The sequence below is a fragment of the Rhinopithecus roxellana genome, chromosome 13 (assembly GCF_007565055.1).
Source record: "Rhinopithecus roxellana isolate Shanxi Qingling chromosome 13, ASM756505v1, whole genome shotgun sequence".
Taxonomy (NCBI): domain Eukaryota; kingdom Metazoa; phylum Chordata; class Mammalia; order Primates; family Cercopithecidae; genus Rhinopithecus; species Rhinopithecus roxellana.
This window is the reverse complement of record NC_044561.1, coordinates 16,069,228-16,085,870: the sequence shown is the minus strand read 5'-3', so window position 1 is coordinate 16,085,870 and position 16,643 is coordinate 16,069,228. Positions and strand designations below refer to the sequence as shown.

The 16,643-nt window shown below is 47.8% G+C and overlaps 1 protein-coding gene across 2 annotated transcripts in view; it reads right to left on the bottom strand.

The window, feature by feature from the left end:
- Window positions 1-16,643, bottom strand: part of LARGE1 (LARGE xylosyl- and glucuronyltransferase 1) — a 634,203-nt gene that overhangs the window by 38,540 nt on the left and 579,020 nt on the right. For both annotated transcript variants that reach the window (XM_010371404.2, XM_030915190.1), the window contains one exon: window positions 3,605-3,768. In XM_010371404.2, the coding sequence (XP_010369706.1) occupies window positions 3,605-3,768 (164 nt within the window). The remainder of the gene's footprint in view (window positions 1-3,604; window positions 3,769-16,643) is intronic.

The window sequence follows — 16,643 nt, the reverse complement described above, 5'->3', positions numbered from 1 at the left end:
TGACTCTGGGACACTAGCTGGGTGTCCCTATGGAGCCCCACACAGGATGCCAGAGTTGAGCCAGAAGGGCTGGCCACCTCCCCTGGGTTCCCTGAGGCCCTCTGTGATCCAGCCCTGCCTACCTGGCCATGTGTATTTGCTCTCCTCTTTCTCCCTCCTACACCCTAAGCCCTAACCACATTTCACTATTGTGTTCCCCACTGGGCCTGACGTCCTCTCTGTCCCGTGAACATGCTGCACGCACTACCTTGGGGAGCCTTCCTTCTCTCCTTCTGTGCCTTCTACTCTCCGTTTACCCAGCCTCCCACTCAATTCAGGTGCTGCCTTCCCTTGGACATATTCCCTGCCTTTTCCTTTTTCCATCTCTGTGGGATCTCATTGCATTGGTGCACCTCCTGCACGCCACTCAGAACTCAACATTCTACTGTAGACCTGTTTACCTGTCAGTGGCAGGCAGAGTTCTATGAAGGCCCCCCAGATTCCCACCCTGCTGGTGGACACGCCCTGTGTAATCGCCCTCTCAGGTGTGGGCAGGGCTTGTGAATATCACATTGTGATCATGTGATGTTATAGAAGGCTCCGGTGTCACGGGCCAGAGAGAGATTCTCCTGCTGGCCTTGAAGAAGTGGGCTGCCCTGTAGGGACGGGGCTGCATGGCTAGCAACTGAGAGTGGCTTCAAGGAGCTGAGGGGGACACCCATCAACAGCCAGCAAGGAAACGGGACCTCCATCATGGAACTGAATTCTGCTGCAACCCAAATGAGCGTGGATGTGGATGCCAATCCCCAGATGACATCCCAGCCCTGGATAATCCCTTGAGATTTCAGTCCTGAGACCCTGGGCAGAGGGCCCTGCTAGCATCCTCCAGATTCCTGACCCGGAGCGGCCACAAGGTAACAAAGGTGTACTTTGTAAGCTGCTCATTGTGTGGTACTTTGTCACCTAACAAGAGAAAACGAATGGGTTGCCTGAGCCCCCAATAGGCTGCATACTCCTGAAAGACAGGGATAGGTCTTTTAACACATATTCCTCTCCCCTTAAGTGCCTGGTGCAGAATGGTGAGCCGTATTTGCTGAGTGATCACGTGGATGTGGAGATGAGAAAACTGTGGCCACAAGAAGGGACACGCCTCGCTAGGGCCCTCCCAGCAGGTCAAGCATAGAGCTGGTGCTAGAGCCTCCGGGCCTGTCCCTTGCTCTTTTGTCCCATGCTGTCAAACTTTACCTGTTACCTGCTAGGATCTGCAAGTTCTCTGTGCACAGGAGTCCCAGTGGCCTTTCTCCAAGTTCTCTTGGAGCCTGTGAATCCCCAGGAGACTGCCAGCCCCTGAAGCCACTGAATTATGCATGTGGTCATTCGCTTGCACGTGGCGGGACTCACAGAGCAAGGAATCCACTTCCCTAGGTCATCTTCAATATGAATCAGTCTACGTTGCCTCCAGCGCAAGGTTCCTCTCACTTCCTGGGGCTCTCAGGTGCCTTTACGAAAACGTTTTTGCGTCCAGGTATTTGTTCCTTCATCTGTTTGTTTATTCTTTCGTCATTCATGACTAATAACACCTGGTATTTATGGAACACTTATGATGTCCCAGGCACTGTTCTTGGCACTGTACAGGCATTAGCTCATTTAATCCTTAGAACAATCCCATGGAATCTCACCCATAGGCTCGATGGCATCTCTGAGGTGGCTCAAAACACAGAATGAGGAATCAAACTTCCTTCCTAATTGTAGGAGCTGAACCTAATTGCAGGGGATGACACAAGAGGGAGTAGGGGCAAGGGCAGCCACCGTGGGCCATGTGTGAACAGAAGCAGAAGCCAGTCAGACAAGGCGGGAAGGGGCACCTGAAGTGGCCAGGTATAGAAAAGCCACATAGCCCTGGCTGAGTGACCTTGGCGCTTCACATCCATTCACTTCTTGGCAGCCAGAGATGTTTTTAAAAATATATAAATTAGGATGGGCGTGGTGGCTCACATCGGTAATCCCAGCACTTTGGGAGGCCAAGGTGGGAGGATCACGAGGTCCGGAGATTGAGACCATCCAGGCCAACATGGTGAAACCCTGTCTCTACTAAAAATACAAAAAATCAGCCGGGGGTGGTGGCGGATGCCTGTAGTCCTAGCTACTGGGGAGGCTGAGGCAGGAGAATTGCTTGAACCTGGGAGGTGGAGGTTGCAGTGAGCTGAGATTGTGTCACTGCACTCTAGCCTGGGTGACAGAGCAAGACTCTGCCTCAAAAAAAAAAAAAAAAAAAAAAAAAAAAAAATTACATTAGGTAACTGCATAAATTTGTTCAATAACTCCCTACCACACTTAGGATATCTCATGAGTGTCTAACCTCCTACAGTCTTCTCTCATGCTGCTTCCCCCCAAGCCCCTGTTATACTGCAGCCACTCTGGTCTTCTGTGACGTTTCTGAATGTGCAGGTATCTTTCCCACTACAGGCCCTTTGCACTTGCTATTTCATCTGCCTGGGAAACTCTTCTCTCAATAACTCGCATGTCTGACTCCTTTTCTTGTCCTCCAGGTCTCTGTAGAAATGTGCCTTCCTCAGAGAGCCTTCTCCCGACCACACGACCTAAAGAAGGTCTCCAAGCTGGCATTGGGATTATTCTCCCGGTGCCTTCCAAGCACTTATGCAATTACGGTCATTTTTAAAAATTGTGTATTGCTGTTTATGTGACTAGCTCCATCTTCTCAGACCTGGCTACACATTATAAGCTTAAAACAAAACAATGCCAAGGGCTCCGTCCTACAAAGGTCCTTATTTTACTGTTCTGCAAGGCAGCCTGGACGTGAACATGTTATACAATTCCCGAGGTGATTCAATCTCCCTGGACAAGGTTGAGAAGCAGTGCGTGGGCCTGTAAGCTACATCAGGGCGGGGCTCATGTCAGTACTGCCTGGAAGTGCTTGATGATGTTTGTTTCATCAATACACATAGAAGGAAAAGAAACAGCAGTTGCTTTCCAGTTGCAATTGTGGCTCCAGTCTCCCCACTCCCCCTCTTCCTGACGTAATTCGAGTAGGGCTCTACTTCTTAAGAATGGATCCTTTCATCTATCCTCAGACAACAACCATAAGACAAGAGTCCTTGGTTTTCAGTGCTGGGGAGGTGGGGGGATGTGACCCAGCTCACCCTTATCAGTACTCTTTTTTTATTTTTACTTTTTTGAGACACAGTTGCTTTGTTGCTGGAGTGCAGTGGTATGATCTCGGCTCACTGCAACCTCTGCTTCCTGGGCTCAAGCAATTCTCCTGCCTCAGCCTCCCCAGTAGCTGGGATTACAGGCGCACACCACCATGCCCAGCTAATTTTTGTATTTTTAGTAGAGATGGGGTTTCACCATGTTGGCCAGGCTGGTCTCAAACTCCTGACCTTGTGATCCGCCTGCCTCGGCCTCCCAAAGTGCTGGGACTACAGGCGTGAGCCACCGCCCCCAGCCCAGGCTTCAATATTCTAAGCCTGTGCGCCATCTCTTCCTGCTCCATCCTCCAATTTTATTATGTGTTGCGGAAGCGAGCACACCCTTCTCCATTCTCTATCCTCCATGCAAAGCGCCGCCGTGAGGAGACTGGGGTGGGTGAGGCCGTCTGCCATACCTGTCCATGGACAGCTGAGCAACCAGGGTGACGTCCGTGCTGTCTGCCGCAGGCTCGTACTCGTAGTGCAGGAAGTACAGGTGGGTACGGTGGACAGTGAAGCGCTCTCGCCGGAACTCATAGCACAGGTCGTCCTCGTCCAGCTCAGACAGCTGCTTCTGGAGCTGCAGGGTAGGAGAGAGGGCTTGGGCACGTGAAGAAGAGGTCCCAGGGTGCCCATGAGCTTGCCCCTCGAGCCCTGCCCTCCCTGGAGTTTATCACCCATCAGGACATTGATGGGTCAGATGTACATGGAAGGGATCACCACTTTTATCTCCCTCTGCAACTTAATCTAATTTCAAAAAGGTGATGGTAAGAATCAGATGCCTGGGGACCGGGTGTGGCGGCTCACACCTGTAATGCCAGCACTTTGGGAGGCTGAGGCGAGCAGATCGCTTGAGCCTGAGAGTTCGAGACCAACCTGGGCAACAAAGCAAAACCCCGTCTCTACTGAAAATAGAAAAATTAGCTGGGCATGGAGGTGCGTGACTGCAGTGCTACTCAGGAGGTTGAGGTGGGAGAATCACCTGAGCCCAGGACATGGAGGCTGCAGTGAGCTGAGACGGCACCACTGCACTCCAGCCTAGGCTACAGAGCAAAACCCTGTTTCAAAACAAAAACAAACAAAACCAAAAAACAAACAAAAAAAGAGGATGCCAATGAACACCTGAGAAACGAGTCCCCTCTTAGCTAAGAACAAAGGTGGTGCTCACTAAAAAACATATAACCAACCATAAACTCCTTAGAAACAAATGAGAAATGTTTTCCTAGACAACTCAGCGTAACAATTTCAAATAACATAGGAAAACGGGCTGGGCACGGTGGCTCATGCCTGTAATCCCAGCACTTTGGGAGGCCAAGGTGGGCGGATCACCTGAGGTCAGGAGTTCGAGACCACCCTGGCCAACGTGGGGAAACACTGTCTCTACAAAATATATGAAAATTAGCTGGGCATGGTGGCGGACGCCTGTAATCCCACCTACTCAGGAGGCTGAGGCAGGAGAAGCTCTTGAACCCGGGAGGCGGAGGTTGCAGTGAGCCGAGATCGCACCACTGCCCTCCAGCCTGGGTGACACAGTCACATTCCATCTCAAAAACAAAACAAAACAAAAATAACACAAGAAAATGTCCAAAGAAGACAATGGTCAAAACTGACAAGGACCTCCGTATGACCTGATGCTTTTCTCTCCCTAGAGCTACTGATTTCAATCTTTGTACTAGGTCTTGGAAAAAACAAAATAAAACAAAACCAGCACATTAACAGAACAGAAATTCTTTTCCTTTCATTTCACCTAAGTTTAACCAGAATCTTGGCACCCGTACTTTTTTTCTCTTTTCTCTTTTTGAACTCTCTCAAAGTCTTACTTCATTAATCTGCTTGTAGAACTTGTTTAACTAGCTGTACTTCTATCTTCCTTCACCAACTTGTGAAAAGAGCAGGCACACCTGCTGACAGGGAGCTAAGGAGTTAACATTTCAGATATGCCAAGGAAGATACACAGATGTGCAAATCTGCAGCAGCCCAACCGACATGGTCTCACGGGAACCCCCACCAGGCAGGTATGATGTATGTTTTACAGATGAAGAACTGAAATTAAAAAGTGACACAACTTAGCAAAAAGCTAATCCACAGTGACAAAAAATTGGACCAGGGCATGTGGGGTGGGGGAGTGAGAGGCCTGGGAAGAGGCAAGAGAGGGTTGGGAGGGGCAGAAACCCACTCCATCGTGACTCGCGAGGGGTACGTGGACGTGCACTTTCGTGAAAATTCAACTAACTGTGCACTTCGAATGGGAGGACTTGGCCGGGCGCGGTGGCTCACGCCTGTAATCCCAGCACTTTGGGAGCCTGAGGCAGGTGGATCACGAGGTCAGGAGTTCAAGACCAGCTTGGCCAAGATGGTGACAGCCCATCTCTACTAAAAATACAAAAAATTAGCCGGGCATGGTGGCGGGCACCTCTAATCCCAGCTACTCGGGAGGCTGAGGCAGAGAATTGCTTGAACCCAGGGGGCAGAGGTTGCAGCGAGCCAAGATCACGACACTGCACGCCACCCTGGGTGACAGAGTGAGACTCTGTCTCAAAATGAAAAAAAAAAAAGAATGGGAAGACTTGTCGGATGCAATCTGTATTTCCATAAAAATCAACTTAAAAAAATGATAATTTGCCAAAGGTCACAGAAGGGTTGGTTCCATTTTTTTCCCTGTTAAATCAGCCTTGTCTATCACAGGATAGAATACAGACAAAAGTTTACATGGCAAGGGTCACTAACCTAGCTAAATATCAGAGAATGTTTTTCCAAGAAGGTGTACTTTCTTTAAATCCCCAAATTAACAGTATAGCAGTTGACAAGAAAATATATTAACTTGCTTCTGGATAGTCTTGTACCTGTTAAGACCATTGCCTTGACAGATTACTTAATGGCGTTATTTCTCAAGATGTGTGCTATGGAAGATGATGGCATTAATTGCTCCAATTCCTTCTCTCTCCCCCACTCCCTGCCACCTCAGATATCCTTGCCTTTGCAGTGGTGCTTACTAAAGAGTCACAGTTTATTTCTCGGGCCTTCAGTAAGGGCTGGAATCATGATGTACTTCTGCTAACAGAAAGCAGGGGAAGTAATATTGTCTCACTTTCGAGGCTAGACCTCAAGAGAGTGTTTCTTGCACCCCTACCACTGCCATGAGAGGATACCGAGGCTAGCTTGCTGGAAGATGAGACATTTGGAGCAGAGCAGCCCCCCGCCCCAACTGCCCAAGTCATATAAGCCAGCCCAGCCCAGCTGCCTCAATAAATACTACTTATTTTTTTTTGAGACAGAGTCTAGCTCTGTTGTCCAGGCGGGAGTGCAGTGGCGTGATCTCAGCTCACTGCAACCTCTGCCTCCTGGGTTCAAGTGATTCTCCTGCCTCAGCCTCCTGAGTAGCTGGGATCATAGGCACACACCACCACGCCCAGCTAATTTCTGTATTTTTAGTAGAGACAGGGTTTCACCATGTTGGCCAGGCTGGTTTTGAACTCCTGACCTCAAGTGATCTGCCTGCCTCGGCCTCCCACAGTGCTGAGATTACAGGCGTGAGCTACCGCGCCCGGCCAATAAATACTTCTTCGTGAAGGCGACTGAGGTCTTACTGGTTTTGAGCAATAGATACGGATACAGTGCTACTGGTATTTTGTGGGGGGCACTTTTTTATTATGGGGACCTGTCCCACATATTGAAGGACAGTCAACCTCCCGAGCTCCTACCCACTAAATGCTTACAGCATTCTCCAGACAGCCCTGTGAAGCTCCGAATGCACTTGCGTATTTCCCAATGCAGCTTGGGAAACTGGTTGAGATCCAGTGATCTGTGAGACATTGTCAACTATCTCTAAAATTTTTAACTGTTCAAAGAATGCAATTAGGGATATTCAGCTTTTCAAGTCAATTTGCTGTCCTTGCCTGTTTGAAGATTCTCACCAGGCCAGCAGTTTAATGTAAGACAAGGAAGCTGAAATTCTCATTCCATCTAAGATCTAAGACCCCTCTGCTTCCTTCTGACCTGTAGGATTAAACCCAGATTTCCCTGTTGACAATTATGAGTTGCTCTCTCTGACCCACCCCCCCCCCCACACTCTATGGCCTCATCACTGGTCTCTGTGCTCCCCAAACCTGCCTTTCCCTCACACCTCCATGACTTTGTTCCGTGCCATGCTCTTCCCCTCTCGGGAATGCCCTCCCTCACCTCGCTCCACTCTCCTCCACCTAAAAACCTTCCATTTACCTTTCAAGATTCAGCCCAGATGGCACCTGCTCTGTGAGACCTCTGCTGATCCCGCTGGGGAGAAGCGATCCATTTCTTCTCTGCGCTCCAAGAGTGCTCAGTTCGCAACTCCATTAAAGCACTTATCAACTTGAACTGAAATTATTTAAGGGCAACTTTCCCGGTGAGACTGTGACACTTTACCATTGTCCCGAGCACCGTGCCTGGCTTGTGACAGGTGCTCAGTATCATGTGTTGCATGCCTGAAAAATATTTGCTGTATACAACAAACCTGCGATCACTGTGAAGTCAAGACTATCCTTTCAATTTTCCTTTTGTATCCTCTAATTATATGCACAGAACGTGATCAATAAGCCCATTCTTCAGCCCCTCATTTGCTTCAATATTTGCATCCAAGGGTCTGTGACGGCTGAAAAGCTTTTGGAAAACAAACAAGCATGTGCCCAGCTCCACGTAAGGTGCTGGGTACAGGTGATTTCCTCTCCTCCCCAGAGCCCCTGTGAGTCATCTGCAGCCTCATCTGACAGTTGAGAAGGGTAGCGGTGTCAAACCTGGGTCTGTGCCCCTCTACCACCATGCTGCTGCTTCAGGAAAGATGCCTGCTTGGCCTCACGTGAAGACGTAGATGCAACGTAGTGGCTAAGGTGACTGGTTCTAACCCACTCCTGCCTGGATGATCTCAGGTAAGTGGGTGAATGACCTAACCTTTCTGAGCTTCAGGGTCCTCAGCTGTAAAATGAGGACAGTGGTCACTACCCCAGAAGGTTATAGAAGGATTCTGACAGATGCTGCATAGAGAGAAAATAGCGGTTGAAGAAAACCTTCAATGGATGTCACTTATTATCGTAGCTATTATCACAGGAAAGGGAAACACCTGGGCCCCTGAACACACCTACGTGGACACTTTTTGTCCTCAAACCTCACCTGAAGGAGACTGTATGGCAAGGGCCCAGAGACAGAGTTTCGCCATGTTGGCCAGGCTGGTCTTGACCTCAGGTGATCTGCCCGCCTCAGCCTCCCAAAGTGCTGGGATTGCAGGCATGATCTACTATGTCTGGCCTCTCCTCCTCTATGTGCACACACAGGTATATACCCTTGAGTTGGGGAAAAAGACATTTCCAGGTAAATGGTTCCAGGAACCACTTTCTAAAAAGCATCCATATGGTGGGTTCCTAACAGCAGGAGCTATATCCCCTTCATTTCTGAACCATCTGAACCTAGAATATCCAGGTTCTATAACGAATGTTAAAGATTTTCTGAGTGGTGGATTCACAGATGAATTTTATTGGCTTCTTTATACTTTTCTGTAGTTAATTAATTCCCTGTAATTTTCTCAAATGAGCTAATGCATGTAAAGTGTTTTGGAAACTATAAAGTGCTGCAGAAACCTAAGCAATGTGGTTATGATTATATCATGTACCTTTTCAAATTCTAATCTAGGCTTGCTTATTGCTGACTGCATGGCCGACGTGATCCATCTTGGATGCTCAGCAAGCCTCTGTTGGATGCTCAGCTCAGCCCCTGCATGTGAGGAGAGGGAGTACTGATCAACGGAGGTGCTCTCAGGGCTTCTAAAGTACACCCTGCCCTACTGGGATTGACTAGGGCAGTCCTGGGGAAGAGGCCACCTCCAGCTCTGAACTTCATGGTACCAACAATGGGATTCGGTGGCATCCACATCCCAAGCTCACCTGCAGTCCCTGCTGCGGTGTTTAAAGGGTATTACCTAGAGAATATTGTCATTTACCAACCACACTGGGTGTTGTAGAAAAAAAGTCAGGTGGTCGGGCACTGTGGCTCATGCCTGTAATCCCAGCACTTTGGGAGGCTGAGGCAGGCGGATCATGAGGTCAGGAGATCGAGACCATCCTGGCTAACACGGTGAAACCTCGTCTCTACTAAAAATACAAAAAATTAGCTGGGTGTGGTGGTGTGCGCCTGTAATCACAGCTACTTGGGAGGCTGAGGCAGGAGAATCGCTTGAACCCGGGAGTGGGAGGTTGCAGTGAGCTGAGATCTCACCATTGCACTCCAGCCTGGGTGACAGAGTGAGATTCTGTCTCAAAAACAACAAAACAACAACAACAGTAACAACAACAAAACAGGAAAGAAAGAAAGTCAGGTATGCTGTTAGACACACCTGTCGCCAGACTCTGGGCCAACCAGTTGCCATCCTTGAACATGCATGTTCATTTCTCCTCTACATGGTGTTTTATACCTTGATCCAGCTAATACTATCTGGGTACCTACTATGTGACTGATGCAATGCTAAATGTTTTCAGGTGCATTGCTTCATCAGTTTAATCCTTCAGCAAAGGTATCTGTTGTACAAAGGAGGAAACTAAGGCTCAAAAGCTTTCAGTAATCTGCTTCAGCGAGTGAGAAGCAGTCTGGGATGGGAATCCAGTCTTCGGAACTCAAACCAGGGACGTTTCGCAACACAATTACTTCTTCCCAGGGGATGGAGGTGAGAATCAAATGAGATGGTGGAAGACCCAATGTTCCGTGAACGAAGCAGGCCATAAAAAAGTGTGGTCCCAATGCAGGAAAAAGACAAAAGGAAAAAGAAAAACCCACTCAAAAATAGAAGGGAACACATTACAATGTTAACAAAGATTTTCTGAGTGGTGGATTCACAGATGAATTGTATTGGCTTCTTAAACTTTCCTGTAGTTAACTAGTTCCCTGCAATTTTCTCAAATGAGCTTATGCATGTAAAAGTGCTTTGTTAACCTTCAAGTGCTGCAGAAACCTAGGCAATGTGGTTATGATTATATTATGTACCTTTTCAAATTCTAATTTAGGCTTGCTTATTCCTGACTGCGTGGCTAATGTTATCTCAGTGGGGAGACTCTAGCAGTTTAGAAACTGCCTCCTCAGCCGGATGCAGTGGCTCATGCCTGTAATCCCAGTAATCCCAGTACTTTGGGAAGCCGAGGCAGGCGGATCACCTGAGGTCGGGAGTTTGAGACCAGCCTGGCCAAGATGGGGAAATCCCGTTTCTACTAAAAATACAAAAGTCAGTTGGGTGTGCTGGCGGGTGCCTGTAATCCCAGCTACTCGGGAAGCTGAGGCAGGAGAATAGCTTGAACCCAGGAGGTGGAGGTTGCAGTGAGCTGAGATCATGCCACTGCACTCTAGCCTGAGCGACAGAACAAGACTCCATCTCAAAATAAATAAATAAATAAATAAATAAAATAAAAAATAAAAACAAACAAAACCTCCCAAAAAAACAAACAACAACAACAACAACAAAACAAAAACAAAACCTGCCTCCTTTTCACCCAGGGTTTGGGTAATTTCTCTGGAGAGCCGTGGAGCCGGAGGGAGTATTTCATTAACAGGGTCTGAATGCTACTCTGCCCTGCTCTCCAACCACTGCCACAGGGAACAGAGGGCTCCTGATGAGGGAGGCACAGAAACAAAAGACAGATTTCTCCTGAGATAAAATGCATTTGCTAAATTGCTTCTTTGGGCAGCCAGCTGAGGCAGAGGGAGATTTGGACTCAAGGGAAAATGGCCCTTTAGGCAGTCTGCATTTATTTCTCCTCATCCATAAGGACAGTGGCCTAGATTGATCTTTTGAGCTGCTGGAAATGATGGCTGGTTATGCCCGAGGATCCAGAGGGAGTACAAGTGCATCCTGGGCTCTGGCCTTACAGACTTCTGTTCACAGTTGGGCAAACTAAGGAGTGAGATTACGGGGATAACTGAAAAGCGAGACCTGATGTCTCTGACACTCATTTTCTATGTGACCTTGAGCAAGTCATGCCTCTGAATTAGTAAGACAAAGGGTTTGGGATTCATAAAGTGACTCTCAAGGATCACGCACTCACTGGGTCAGGTAAAGAGGGGAGAGCTTTGCAGGTTCTTTCTCATGTAAGACTCACACCAACTCTATAGATTAGGAACCACTCTTAGTCCTCTTTAGTAGAGGAAGATATCCATCATCTGAAAGGTTTAGCCATTGCTCAAGGTTACACAACGCACGAACAGAGCAGCTGAGATTCAAACCCAAGTGTATTTCCTCTGTGTTCTTGCAGGTAACCAAGTCACTACAACGCCTAGTTCGTCAGCCTCTGGGCTTCTTTCTCGTTCTAACAGTAAACAATTCTGTGACCGCAGAGGACTCAACACACGTGTTTCATGCGGTGGCAGAAACATCCCGTGCTCACCAATATCCATATTCTCTCTTCCATGGCACAGAACTAGGCTGTATCTCCAGCCTCAGTTAAGAATAACTCTGTGATAGAGCTCTGGCCAGTGGTATCTGGAAAGGCTCTGGCTAGTACACGGACTACTCTGAAGCCTTGCTCAGGCACAAACTTTACTGACCTTCTTTTCCTGGCTGACAGCCAGAGCAAGAGAATCCTGTAGAGCAGGCTGGGGTTCTGTGGAGGGGGGAGCCACAAGATGAAAGGAGCCTGGGTCCTTCAGCCTGCAGGAAAGCTACCTGCCAATCATGGACACCCATTTGGACTTTCTGCAAGTAATAAACTTCCAGCAAGTTGAGCCACATTACAGTTGCTTGTGCTACCTTAACTAACAGGCACATTTGAATGCTTATAGCCTGTAAGTGATGGAGACATAGTACAATGGACCAATTAAGGAGTCTGGGAGGCCACCGTTTCTTTCTTCCTGGGACACCCCTCCTTCTGACGTCTTGGGGCAACGGGTGAAATTGTTCATGGGGAATTCTCCACTCAAGCATGTTGCTTTGCACTTTGAACTTGCTTTCACTTTTTAGTGGCTTCATATCCACGATTTCATTTTTTCTCCTCCCCAATTCTTGTATAAGACAGGCGAGGCTGCCCTTAGGGCCCTCAGTTGACAGATGAGGGACCAAGTGCTCAGAGAAGCTGGGGCTCCAACTCTGGTCTCCTGAAACCTAACCCAGAGCTTGTCCCTGTGGTTTCCACAAAGCTGTTACATCTTATTAAGTCACACAGACAAGTAGAAAAACCTCACGACCTCCCTCGTTGCCTGCTGTGTGTATTAATCAACAAGTTCCAGGAACCCAACACATTTTTTACTAAGGAAACCAAACTATGAGTCCATTTTCATTCTTTTGCAGGGAGGTAGGGGGCTGCATCAGGACTGTTGAGTGAAGGTTCAGAGAGGGTCTGCCCAGCCCTGACCTCGACTTAGTGGAGATAAGAAAAAGGATCGGTCTCCTCCCTCCCAGTTATCAGTATTAATTCACACATCACATACAATTCATAGGCTCCTATTTTATGTCAAGTCTTGTGCTATGAACGGGGAATGAGCTTCTGCTTCTGCATTTATATTATTTCTATGGTCTAGGAGGAGAGGCAATGAAGTCAGCCACTAATTACAAACACAGTGCAATCGTAACACAAACCTTAATTTTGGGGGGGTCTTTGCCATCTGCCACATTGTTCTAAGCTCCTGGCCTGTCTTACCTTTTGATTCTTAAGTCTATCAGGTAGGCATAACTGATTTCCATCTTATAGATGAGAAAACTGAGGGGCAGGGAGTTTAAGCAGATCACCGGGAATCCCGCAGCTGGCAGTCCAGCTGGGATTTCACATGAGGCAGCCTCATTCCAGAGCTGCCTCCTTACCTACTGCACAAGTAAGAGACGCCACTTGAGAGTGGGAGATCTAGTAGGAAGGAGAGGAAGGGAGTGCGCTGCTTTATAGACAAGGGAGGGCCGAACACCTGGCAAGTGCAGAAGGATGACAAACAGCACCCAGAGGGGTCAAACAGGGCTCTGTGTCAGTTACAGCCAAACAGGATCAAAGCAGCCAGGCCACAAGGGGAAACTGGCGCCCAGACTTATATCCACTGAGTCTCCTGATCCCACAGCTCCTCTTCCCTTCACCCCCTCTGCTCTGGAGCTTAACACATTCCTAGAGGGTCCTTGAAGACTGGCCTTGAGCAGCCTAGCCTGTCTTAGGGTTTGGGGTGCTGTCCATCCTGGGCTCTGCTGCCTGCTGTGTGCTGAACAGTTGGTGACATGCGGCTCGCATGTGAGAGCAGGAATGCATTCTGGGCTTTCTCCGGGGTTTTTCTGAGATACAGCTGTTTCCACAGAGCCATTTGTTTCTTGGCATTGCCTTGCAGGGTGATGCCATAAAGTGTTTATAGAATCTGTGTATATGCGGTGGCTCAAGCCTGTAATCCCAGCACTGTGGGAGGCCGAGACGGGCGGATCACGAGGTCAGGAGATCGAGACCATCCTGGCTAACACGGTGAAACCCCGTCTCTACTAAAAAATACAAAAAACTAGCCGGGCGAGGTGGCGGGTGCCTGTAGTCCCAGCTACTCGGGAGGCTGAGGCAGGAGAATGGCATAAACCCGGGAGGCGGAGCTTGCAGTGAGCTCAGATCTGGCCACTGCACTCCAGCCTGGGCGACAGAGCGAGACTCCGTCTCAAAAAAAAAAAAAAAAAAAAAAAAAAAAGAATCTGTGTATATGTGTCTTAACTTCTAATTGAGGTGATACTGTTGTCATTTCTTCTTAGTGGGCTGAGCGTCAGGGAACGTGGCCTTGGAAGTGGCCTGTCACCTTCATAGCGTGAGAGAATTGAGCTCGGAAGCCTTCTTCATTTCAGAGGCGAGGCAGTGATCTCATAGCAGTTGAGACAGCGGGTATCCAAGGCAAGCTTTCTGGAAAGTACTCGTAACAGTAACTGCCTAGGTGGCGCAGCACTTTGAATGCTTTAACCCCTTTAACGTTCCTCAAAGAGCCTGGTGTGGGTACATTTACCGACCATTTTACAGATGGGAAAACTGAGGTTCATATAAGGCTAGAGTTATGCCTAAAGTCATAGATCTAGTCTAGGGCCACAGGGTCTTGTTCTGTCACTCAGGCTAGAGTGTGATGGTGCCGTCTCGACTCACTGCAGCCTCGACCTCCCAGGCTCAAGTGATCCTCCCACCACAACCTTCTGAGTAGCTAGGACCACAGGCATGTGTGGTTTGCTTATTTTTCACAGAGACGAGGTCTCACGATGGTGCCTGGGTTGGTTTCAAACTCCTGAGGCTCAAGTGATCTTCCTGCCTCAGCCTCTCAAAGTGCTGGGATTACAGGTATGAGCCACTATGCCCAGCTTGGGCCAAATTTTCCGCGTCCAAGTGGAGGGATGTTTCTGGCACACCACAAATGCTTCAAGAAAAGGACTTGTTCTAGTTCATTTGTTCAACAAGATTTATTGAGCATGGATCAGGTGCCAGGCACTCTTTAATGAAGATGTACTGATGAATAAAACAGATAAAAAGCCCTGTAGTCACAGAGCTTACATTCTAGTGGGTACAGACATAATCAACAAAAATAAATAAGTCATGAATATATTAGTGATAAGTACTATGGAAAAAATGAAGGAGCCCTGGAGAGAGGGAGTGCTGGGGTACGGGGCAGGCATAGCAATTTTAGAGAGAGGAGTATTTTAAACAGCCGTAGAGAGACCACTCAACTATGAATCAGGGCTTGATACTGGCTTCAGCTCTGCCACCAACCTGTTCTGTGAATTCACCTCTCTGAGCCTCTATTTCCTTCTGTATAAAATGGAGATAACAGTAGTGGCTCACGCCTATAATCCCAGCACTTTGGGAGGCTAAGGCGGGTGGATCATGAGGTCAGGAGATCGAGACCAGCCTGACCAAGATGGTGAAGCTCTGTCTCTCTTAAAAATACAAAAATTGGCCGGGTGCGGTGGCTCAAGCCTGTAATCCCAGCACTTTGGGAGGCCGAGACGGGCGGATCACGAGGTCAGGAGATCGAAATCATCCTGGCTAACACGGTGAAACCCCGTCTCTACTAAAAAATACGAAAAACTAGCCGGGCGAGGTGGTGGGCGCCTGTAGTCCCAGCTACTCGGGAGGCTGAGGCAGGAGAATGGCGTAAACCCGGGAGGCGGAGCTTGCAGTGAGCCGAGATCGCACCACTGCACTACAGCCTGGGTGACAGAGTGAGACTCTGTCTCAAAAAACAATAAAAAATAAAAAAATAAAAAGAGATAACAGGAACTACCTTGAAGGGTTAGTGAAAGAATAGGAAAACTGTATCCATATAACAACTAGGAGAATTGTGAAATAACCTGGATATATGTAATAATGTAACTTACTATTACATTAATACAACATACATAGCTACATCCATTTGGGAAGCCCTTCCTTGTCTTGTGGCTTTAGAGTTAGGTAGACATGGTTTCTAATCTCGCCCCCAGCACTCAGGAGTTGTGTGGCCTTGGACAAGTAAATCATTTCTTTGAAGCCTTCCTTTCCTTATCTGTGAAATGTGACTCATAATGCCTCCCTCCCTTTGTGGTGAAGATTAAAGTTGTATTTCCCTTTCTCTTTCTTTCCCTGCAGAAAATTTCCAATTCCCAAAATCTAGAAGCAAGCAGAGAAAGGTCTTAGAACAGCACAAAGAGCTGTGCTCATGCAGGAGAGACCAGAATGACTAATACCTATCATAGGGATACCGAGCAGGCTTTGGTTCCCTGCTATCACTAGGAGGCTAGGAGACCAATACTGATTACTCAGAGTGCTGTCTTGAGGAGGATAAAGAAGTTGGGCATAGATGAATAATGCAGTCATCAATTAGTGATGTCTGCTGTGGGCAGGGGACGGAGACACTGGCTGTTGACTTGCAATTCCATATACATTCAAAAATTCACTGGTGTCCAGTCTTTTTTTTTTTTTTGTACTTTGTGGATGTTTGATATGTTTCATAATCTAGCTTTTAACATAACAACAGATCATTCTTTTACCATCAGGCTTTCTAAATTAAATACCTTTGTGGGGTTTTGTGGGTTTTTTTTTTTTTGCGGGTTGTGGGGGGTTGGGGGGCGTTGGCTCCCTTGGAAAGAAGGAACAAGGAAGCGAGCCCAGAAAGGGTTGCTCTGAAGCTGATAAGCAGAAAGTGACAGCTGTCAGAAAGGAATTCACAGAATAAGCAGTGAATAGTCTGGGGCCATTTCCTGCCAGGATAAACAGTATGTTTCCTCCTCTGGCCACCCCCCCAACCTCCTCCAGCCTTTTCAATGCAACCATAGTCATCAGAAATTGTAAACTGAGTTTAATACTAAACTGAGTTTAGTATCTGCTTAATAAAGGAAGGGCATATACTTTAGCAGCAAGTTTCCTGTCCAAATTGGTTAAAACCCATCTATTTTAATGGGTTTTGCATTTAAAAAGATGAGGTTCCTTTACTTGGAAATACCCTTAGGTGGAGTAAGGCCCTTTTGATGATAAAGCATCGCTCTACAAA